Source organism: Pollachius pollachius (genome assembly GCF_949987615.1).
Source record: "Pollachius pollachius genome assembly, chromosome: 6".
NCBI lineage: Eukaryota > Metazoa > Chordata > Actinopteri > Gadiformes > Gadidae > Pollachius > Pollachius pollachius.
Window position 1 is genome coordinate 15,154,319 of NC_136939.1, and position 10,075 is coordinate 15,164,393.

The 10,075-nt window shown below is 41.4% G+C and overlaps 1 protein-coding gene across 2 annotated transcripts; it reads right to left on the reverse strand.

Moving 5' to 3' along the window:
• Nucleotides 1-958: 958 nt before the first annotated feature.
• tmem135 (transmembrane protein 135) lies at nucleotides 959-7,062 on the reverse strand. 2 transcript variants are annotated; one of them, XM_079737624.1, is made up of 15 exons: nucleotides 6,909-7,062; nucleotides 6,218-6,345; nucleotides 5,901-5,993; nucleotides 5,758-5,791; nucleotides 5,281-5,346; nucleotides 5,069-5,115; nucleotides 4,865-4,906; nucleotides 4,562-4,753; nucleotides 4,002-4,071; nucleotides 3,735-3,902; nucleotides 2,975-3,038; nucleotides 2,776-2,852; nucleotides 2,433-2,531; nucleotides 2,273-2,340; nucleotides 959-2,181 (listed from the first exon to the last, which is right to left on the reverse strand). In XM_079737624.1, exons 1-15 carry the CDS (start codon nucleotides 7,044-7,046, stop codon nucleotides 2,046-2,048), a joined length of 1,422 nt encoding a protein of 473 aa, XP_079593750.1. In that variant the 5' UTR covers nucleotides 7,047-7,062; the 3' UTR covers nucleotides 959-2,045. The 2 variants fall into 2 exon arrangements, with proteins under 2 accessions (XP_079593750.1, XP_079593751.1); XM_079737625.1 differs by lacking the exon at nucleotides 6,909-7,062 and having other exon boundaries at nucleotides 5,069-5,138.
• Between the last annotated feature and the right edge of the window lie 3,013 nt (nucleotides 7,063-10,075).

The window sequence follows — 10,075 nt, forward strand, 5'->3', positions numbered from 1 at the left end:
TCAACGTCGTTATCTTTTTCGGAAAGGCCGTTCATTTACACTTTTACTTTGAAAGAAAATAATCCTTGCTCCTAAGTGACGTGAACTAACATTCTTCCGGTACATTTTGTGTCATAAACTTCAGAGCTCTGATCAACTTTATCCACGTGACGGATGTGTAATATTAAGAATATATATTAAAAACATATGCAAATGCTACCATCGCAGGGAAAAGGGATGTATCAACGGACTGGAGTAGCCGTTTTACAACCACCGTTATTATATGCTGATATGTGTAATATAACATTTGATCGTTTAGTTTTGTTATAAATATTATATGCTATATATAATATATGTCAGTAATAATTGTGTTTTATGTTATGAGCGATAATTCCAAAAAAAAAACGACTGTATGGCAATGGATTTTATATATATATATATTTCTTTTTTTTGTGGTGTTTTTTTCCTTTTTTCCAAAGGTTTGATTTTGACTTTGTCAGTCAGAACTTTAAAAATGCAGTATAATGCCAGGAATACATCGGTTAAAATAGAAATCTCCCAATGTCTGTGGGCTCAAGGTTGGCAAGTGTTAACATGTTACAGGTTACAGTACTTTCATGAGGTCAGCTGCAATATGTTATTACATTTATCTGTACAAATCTTGACAGTATTGTAACATTGACACTATCAATGCCAGACAGTGTTACTTTAATATCAAACAGGTCTTTCAAATAATAAGCTGTACATTTGTAGTTTCAATCTTGTGATCTTGCAAAAAAGGACAAATAAACACAAATACACAATACACCTCATAACAGTTCTTTCCTCATCGATGAAAAAACCCAGCATTTCAACAGCATGCTTTCATTGTGCTATATTTTAAAGCTGCTTCTATGATACTGACGATTGTGCACTACTCCCATCAAATGAAACAGACAACCAGTAAAGAGAGGCTAAAATATTTATTTAAATTCACAGATTTTATAGGCATTTAAACCGATCATACACACAACAATTATTGTATAGGATTTAGAACTGTTTTTAGTGTTGGTGACTTTCTCCTTGGTCAGAAAGTATTTTTTGCCAGATCTACTGGTACTGCTATAGTTCTGTTCTGATTTGGTATAAAACCTACGTGCCTTAACAGAAATCACAGAAAATTGCATTGTGACCCTAGAAATTACAAATACAATTTAAATTCTGCTATGAATGTAAATCCATACCAATCCAATGGTTGTCTTGTAAACTGTACAAATACGACTTGTATTTGGAAAAATTTAATTACAAAAAATAATTGAAGTGTATGTACTTCAAAAAGGTATTAGTTGTAAGATGTGTTTATAAAAGATAAATTACACTTTTATAATCAAGTTAAATGTCATTGTGAAGATTTTAACTCAACACTTTTACAACAAATCATGATCAAAAATTTGAATGAATACAAATTAAAATGGTTGCAAGTGATCTTCTGAAGAGAAGTATTACATCATACCTCGAGACTACACTGAGGTCTGTCTCAACAAGGTAAACAAACCAAAACATTTATTAATAGTTTTTTTTACTAAAATCTATCAGCAATTTCATGGATTTAAGCAGTCTTCAATAAATTTGTTTGTATTGCCCTACCACTGCATCAATAAACATGATGTAGTTCAAGTATTTCAGTCGAGCAATAAGTGCTTTATGATAAATGCTACAAATTTATCCACTTGAGATCTTTTATCCAACACAAACAAGACTCACTGGCAATCAACCACCTGAATTATTTTTAAACCTATTCAGCCATTCAATATTTTTTGCTGTTTGATCTATTTATAGATTCATAGAAACATCTTCAATCACACTATATGTAAAAGCCTGTGTGAACTCCACGACAATATAGAGAGCTGGTTACACACACCTCAATCCTTATTTTCACTACACAACAGCTCTTCCTTTCAACAGCCGCTGTGTTGGCCTGCAAGAACAGACCAGCTCTGTGTTTGGAGGAAGTGCTAAAAGGTTTTTGGTGATCAAAACTCCCTGCTCTCCCTCAGCCCTCTAAGACCTTAACACGGCCCCCCGTATCAGCCCATAGTGTCACCCCCCGGCGGCAGCAGCGTTGTGATGTGAAGGGGGTCCAACTTGGGAATGACTCCTCCAAAGTCCTTTGAGGCCTGGGTGCCAAACACATCCAGCACCTGCCTGTTCATCATGGCGAACCTAGACACGAAGACCGGGAGATCAAGAAACCAGTCAACCACTTCAGCTGTGAACTTTTCTACAGACCAAGCTCAGACAAGCCTTGACATACCTGCCCTGGGTTAACCGCAAAAGGAACTTCCAATATGAAGGCCTGAGGTTCTGGACTTCCATCACAGCCTGAGAGGAGATTACAGTACAAAAAGTGGTCATAAAACTCTACGAGCAGCAAGTGGTCCCATTGATTGATTGAGTTTGTGTGTGGGTTTTACAGCCTGAAAGCAGATGGCTGTAGAGATGGCGTAGAGGACTGTATCTGCATGAGGAAAGTAAGGAAAGCGGCCAGCCTCGATGCCTTTGAAGTACATGGTCTGGGGACACACACACACACACACACACACACACACACACACACACACACACACACACACACACACACACACACACACACACACACACACACACACACACACACACACACACACACACACACACACACACGATTAGCCTGAAATCACTCAGAGCATTTTTATTATCTCAACCATTGTCTTCTTTTTGTTGAAAATATTATAAAAAAGGGGTCTTAAATACATGTTGACATTATTGTTTTTTTACCTCCACAAGCTTCGAGAAGAGGTACATGGATATTGAAGTGCTTTTGTAGAAGAACATTGACGTGCCAGCCAGGAAACCTATATAGGGTGGGGGGCTGGTTAGTGTTTGTTCTAAATTCAAAACTGGAGAATCTGTTTGAGGATGATCTGAGGTGTATGTAAAGGTAAATGTATGTAAGGTTTGTGTCACCAGCACTCACCAGCAATGAGTGCATGGAACTCGTCATCCACATCCCGCACCCAGCGCAGAAGGCAGCTTGTTCCCTGGGGTGAACACATTCAAAACATCTAGGTGATAAAGGGAGAACTAAAAGGAACTCCGAGAGCATGCGTGAAAACACTAATACTTAAGAAGGCATCATTCCATGTTTTTCTTTTGCGGATATGAATCCGCACTAATGGCTAGGAGAGAATCACATTTTGGCCATGTGATTAATGGCCAAAATTAATCTCAAGGAGGAAATCTGCCCACCAAAGTGATAGTCACAGGACAGATGTGCTTTGGGCCACAACAAGGGTCTATTCCATGAATCAAGGGACGCACGTCTTCAGGTTGATAGACAGAAAATATTTGTGAGCTAGCCCCATCTTCGTTCCAGATGTTATAATCCCCCTGTGGCGGATCGCACAGAAAACACCTCATCCAAACATCGCACCCCTGTCGCACCATGCCGGTTCATTCTTCGTCCACAGCTGCAGATTTGGCTCCGTTACTACCTCCACTGCCGGCTAAAAGGCGGAAAACCCATGCCATTCCGTGTTTGTACTATTTATACAGAAAGCAAGGGAGAATAACGCTGCAAGATTCCTGCCTTGAACAGGCTGGGAAAACAGGGGCTATAGTCTTCTGACAAATTAGGCCATCTTTGGAAAAACAATGGGTGAAAGCCGATGAAGAATACATCACCGACAGAGAGATGAAAGGCCTTCAGAGGGGGAATTAAGACAGAGGAGGGATACCTTGTAAATACTGACGAAGGAGCCCAGGAAGGCCCCCAGCTGGAAGTTGTCCTTGTTGTAGAGTAAGGAGAGAAGGCGGGACGGCTTGGAGAACATCTGTCTGAAGGCCGACGGCACTTTGAGGCAACACTGGATCAGGTATCCCACGCTGAACATCCTAACAAACCCCTGCGACGGCAGGACACCCCAGGGGTTACAGATGAACCCCTTCCTCACATGCATGGATAGGCTTATTGGACGATAACAATACATTGGGAAAGTGCTTACTTTAACACAGTAGGACACACAGTTGTCATGGTAATGTCTACAACATCGATGTCTAGGTCCACGCTTGCATCTGGAAAAAAAATAATAATAATATAAGCGCTCTTATTTCCACTACTGCCCCTATAAAGAGAGAGTTCAATTTCAGAAGTCACATTTTTCTGACACGGTGTAAGACAATGAGCAAGGAATGATTATTACATTCACGTGTCAAAACAAAACTGTTTTTGCTGCTGCTTGCAATGTTATTCTAGAAGTAGTTTTGGTCTGCATGAGTTTGTCTATATGTATGCTTGTTTCAAATGGCGTTCTTTATGTACATAGGTCATTACTGCTTTTTGGTGTTGCAAAACTATGTGTCCTTCTTCAATCTTTAAACTTCATACCCTGTTCTCCTTTTTCTTTGACATATTTAAGGAAGCCTTTTTAACACCTTGGCTATTGCTGGCATGTTTTACCCTATGTGTATTTGCATAGTCCCGTCTCTCAAATATACTAAACTAAACAACAACCAGCTCATAGGTTACAGACAACCTGTTCTACCTCCAGGGCTGCTTGCTTACACTGATTCCAGCAGCCGTCGGATGTAGGCCAACAGGCCGGCCCGGCCTGAGCCCGGGCGGCCTGGAGGTTCACTCTCTATAGCAGCAGCAGCGGCGGCGGCGGTGGTGGTGCTCTCCACGGGCGTGTGGGAGTCCTGCTCAGACGGCCCTACTAATGTATGATTTGGAATCTCTTCCTTCCCAGCGATGAACCTGGGAGATGATCACATACCATAGTAGCATCAACTACCACAGCTTGTGCACCCCTTGCGGATACTGTTGCCGGCAACCATGACGTTACTTCATTAGTAAAAGTAAACATACTTCAGTGCAGAGAACGCAAAGCCATTGAGACCATCTTTACACCTGTAGACAGAGAAGATCAAATGAGAGGAATTTAAAAACACACAGAACAGACTCACTGAATCGAATTTAAACTGCAGCAGGAACACATGCTGGGTTCAGCCATCCAAATTCAACTGGCTCCTAGATTACTCTGACATACAAACTGCTCTGGGTTCTACTGACCTGAAGAAGAACATGTAGAGGGACGCAGTGATGCAAAACAGCAGCACCTGGAACACACAGCGGTCAACGACTATGGACAAAAAGTACAGTGACTGCATCGCTGATGACTCATTCTTGTATCATGGTTAATCACTCCTAATGAATTGATGATTCAAGAGCAAATTCTGCCCGTCCACAGTGATAAAGCTATAGCGGACGACTCCATACTGTACCTCTCCATGTTTGAGTGGGTTGATGATGCCTCGCGTCACCGCCATGCGGAACAGGGTCTCCGTGGCCTGAAAACAGGACGGCACATGCATGAGCCAAGAGAGGGAACTGGTTCAAAACAAAACACCAAGCAGTTTTGTGTCTAGCAGTCTAGACACAAAACAATTATCTAGACACAAACCAAGATGCTATATATTAATTAGAGATAAAAAGATCTTTTCATTTATTATAATATTTCCTGTGCAGACAATAGGTATTCTGTATCTCTCCTGTCCGGCTATATGTCAGTGTTTCCCCTATATGGATCCAAAAGTGCAGCAGCGCCTCCATTTCAGTTTGAATGCATCAGAGCCCTACTGCAATAAGCGATCACACTTAAACCTCGACAACGCACAACAGTACTGTGCACACGCACATCAACACTGTTTAACCGTGTAGCAACATTTTGTCTGAACTCTAAACAACAGAGGCGTTCTTACCAGATTGGTCATGTAAATAGTCAGGAGCCCTCTCCTGGGAGGGGAAATAAAGGTGTTTAATTAGTAAATTTAAATTGAGTAGCTAAACAGAAACTTACTAGCAACAACGTCATTCTCATCACAAACATTATTTACATTCTCACCTGCTCTTGCGCTCGATGAGAATAGCAATATAGGAGGCAGGAAGAGCTGCTCCAAAGCCCGCAGACCATGAGTTGAACCCTCCCAAGAGTTTCCTTAAGGGACAACAGCAGGAGCATTAGGCCATACAGCTGACGCAGAGTCCGACCAATGCATTGTATTCAAGCCCCCAGGAAATCTTTGAATCTCTGAATGAGCAACATTTGATGTAGGACACAGCCAACAAATGGATGGCTCAGCACTTTAATAATGTTTGACTGAGATTAGAAGTGTTTGTGTAAGTGTGTTTATGTGTAAAACATTTGGTGAATCTGCCAACCTGAGAATGCAGAAGAAAACAATGTAAAGTCCTCCATTAGCCCCAAGGAAGGTGGTAGATAAAAGGATCTCAGGAACGAGTCGTTTTTTGTAGTAATCCTTATTCTTTTTCCTTAAAATGGCTGCTATCTGCAATGGTGACATGGACCAAACAGTGAAGTATCCACCAGGGAACAGAAGACACCATTTGCCAATACTAGTTCTAGTTCTTCTTCGTGTGACAGAATTCTGCTGTCACTCATTGGAGAGGTCATGAGATACTTCATGGGAATGTCATGGGTGAATGTCTTTATCACTTGGAAGAACATTTACCACGTAATTTGCACACACGGTCCGTGTTAGTAGACATGCAGCAACAAGGTCAAATCGGTAAAGAATGCAAGCACACGGGTAGACGGACGATTGTAAACTTTAAAAGGTGGATGACAAAACGTTAACGTTATGTTGTGAGTCATTGGCGTCAGCCAACAGCTTGATAAGCTCAGCAAAAAAAAGACAGATCAGAATGGGTTTCAAAGTTTGTCTTTGTATATATGCCGCTGGCTAACATTTTGCAGGACAGTATGCCATTCACAATGAAACATGATCTTGACGAAATGCGTTTAGCCTACCTGTCAAGATGAGTTCGCTAACCGAGCGTTAGCTGCTAGTGGCGACAAACCACAAACGCGCAAATTACTATCAGGACTTACCAGATAAAGCGGAGCATAAATCTTAAAAGACACCTCCAGTGCCCCCCGTGTTACTTCCAATGCAGACTGCACACAAGACGGATTCCATGTATGACCAATTTCATAGCAACTGTGTGGTATTTTGCTCAACACAGCCATGTCTGCAGAAGTTGCAGAATTGTTTTTCGACGGGAAGACGATTGGTCCAAATGGGGGAGGAGCTTGGTGATATTTCGTCAGAGTGGATATATATTTATCTATATTTTATAATATCTTTTTTATCTACGCCTTATAAATATATATATATATATGTATATATATTATATATAAATATATACAAATAAATATATATAGATATATAGATATAGATTAGGGCTTTAATCTATTCAAAAAAAGTGAAAAGAAAAGTTTAAAAAAATTATAAAATCATTGTGGCACATGAGTAAAGCATTGAAATGCATTCTACAAATACCCTTGTAGAATGTGCTGTAGATACTTATTATCGACAGTATCTACACTACTGTCAATGATTACCCTATTACACAATTAAAGCTTCTCCCCCAAAAGAGGCTTGCAAGAGAGACACTAGTATTCACATACTCACACATCGAGCAAATATTGTGCTTCCCTTTCTAAAATTCTAGATATGTGCCATATAGTGTGCTTGGTATCTGATATGGCTTTCCCACAGGGGGGCTTTGTGTTTTGAAATGGTCTAAAAATGCATAAGTCACAACATTCTCAATGAAAGTACTTTGGAATAAAAGTATTTGAGCCCTCAAGATAATGGTCTAGTCTTCACAGAACACCATTCAGTTGGAATTACACATATCAGAGAATTATCTAGCTATAACACAATAAAAGCAACCAATACAGGTATACCTTTGATATGGAAAATATTTGTATGCATTTTTTTATGACTTGCTTTATCCATTAATTTATCTATAGCATTCTATATAATTAAAATACAAAGAATTTTGAGGCCAGAACCACCGGCATTTCTTGAGTTGTAGAAATGCCTTATTCTACAACTCAAGAGCACCAATACTCTTACATCACACATTGTATTTATTTCCCTCTTGCGTTCAACAACGAGGGTTGACAGTCCTTGGCTGAGCCATAGAATTTGATGGGAAGAAACCAGATAGCGAGAATTGTGCCTGATTCTGATTCTCTATGTTTATGGGTCAACTGATAGCATCGGTGCCGCTGGTCACGTGACCAGTTAAGGACTCAAAGTTCAGCAGAGTTACAGGACGTGTCAATGCTTTGAAGAAGTATATATGCTTTTATAGCACATTCCCTCGTACAAATTACGCTCCAAGCTCTCTCTCTCTCTCTCTCTCTCTAGAGAGAGAGAACTTGCAATAGAACTTGCAATAGAGCTTGCAATAGAGCTTCCTAACCAGGCCTTTTCATTTCATCATTTGTCTTTGAAGGGAGAAAAACAATACATGCAGTGAAATAGGGATGCACATACACTGTATCCCATGCTGTGTCGAAAAAGTGATCTTTCTTTGTGGGCAGGTACATATACAGAGTGACCACCCACTACAATGCCGGGATGAGGCACCAGTACCAGGTGGGCCAATAGCCGGGACGAAATGTGACTGCATGTATATACGGGTAGTCCCGTATTTCATCAGCGCTGAGGAGACCGAGTGGGACAACTTCCCCGATAGTACCTGGGAGCTGAGGAACCACCCCCTGGACAGGTGTGTGTGTGTGTGTGTGTGTGTGTGTGTGTGTGTGTGTGTGTGTGTGTGTGTGTGTGTGTGTGTGTGTGTGTGTGTGTGTGTGTGTGTGTGTGTGTGTCTGTGTGTGTGTGAGAGAGAGAGAGAGAGAGAGAGAGAGAGAGAGAGAGAGAGAGAGAGAGAGAGAGAGAGGGAGGGAGAGGGGAACATAACAACAATTACTCAGCAAGCAATAGAATATTCTCTTCACCCTTTGCGGCTGGCGAATGTCCACAAATCCAGCTCAAGCAGTCTGTTTGTGAGAAGACACCCGACAAGAAGTTCTAGAGGGAGTTCACAGACAAGACCTTCAACGCTCCACAAAAACACTCACAGCAACTATGAATCATGGGTAGAGGGAGACAGAGGAAGATAGAAGGGGGTTAAGAGAGAGACTGATAGAAGATTGTTTTCAGACATATTTTACACAAATATACGATTTTGTCCCTACAAAGTACCCGGACATTTGAGAGAGCGAGCGAGAGAGAGAGAGAGCCTGATTACCAGATATTCAGTGCGCAGGGCCAGCCGCCCCTAATCTGTCCACGCACAAGGCATCCAGAAGTATTTTTGTTTGCCAGGACTCAACCCTTTGCAACCTGCTGAGGCATTTAGACCTGTATATAATCAGACATCAACTGCTTGGAACCTTTGCTGTGAAACCTAAACGTCGCCAACCTTACCTTCCTATTTTAGACGTCAAGGCTGACCTGTAAGCAAATTAAAAGGAGAGCTGCGGTTCTTCAGGATAAAGGACTTACAGAGTTCAATGAGTTGTTTTTATATTCATATTATATTCTTATTATCTTTCATTCGACTTTTTGCAGAAAACCAGACTTTAGGCAGAGGGACAAAATGTTGTAGTTGTATGAGGGGTCTTACGCTACTAATGATTTGGAGCCAGACAATACTGCCTTATATGCCGGCCTTGCTCTGCCATGGTCAGTGAGACTGAAAGGTAATTGAGAAGCAGCCAAGGCCCTTTGCTCAGTGTAATTGTAACTGTGAAACGCCTGGACAGCCTCCACAACCAACGAGATACAATATACGGTTCATAATGGTTCCTTAGTATTTGACAACGTAGTCATTTATATTTGTGTACCAGACTAGGATAGGACATATTTTTATTGAATAATGATGAATACACAAGCACACGCACAGAAACTCATACCAATACAATCAGCGTAATGCAACCAGAGTCGTGGATCCTCTGTCCTGCCTGGCTGTACCACCTGACCAGGCCGGCCCTCTGTCGAGAGGGACAGGAAGGGACTGCAGGACGACTGGCATCCACCTACACTGCTGCCATTGTCCCTCCTGACTCCAGTGAACCTCACCACCACCTACCAATATGTTTCCTTGTGTTCTTCTAATCCCTCATTTGCCAGTTGAAGGTGACATATTTCATTAAGCATTAGTGTCCACAGCAAAGTTGGCAAAATCGATGTGGCACCC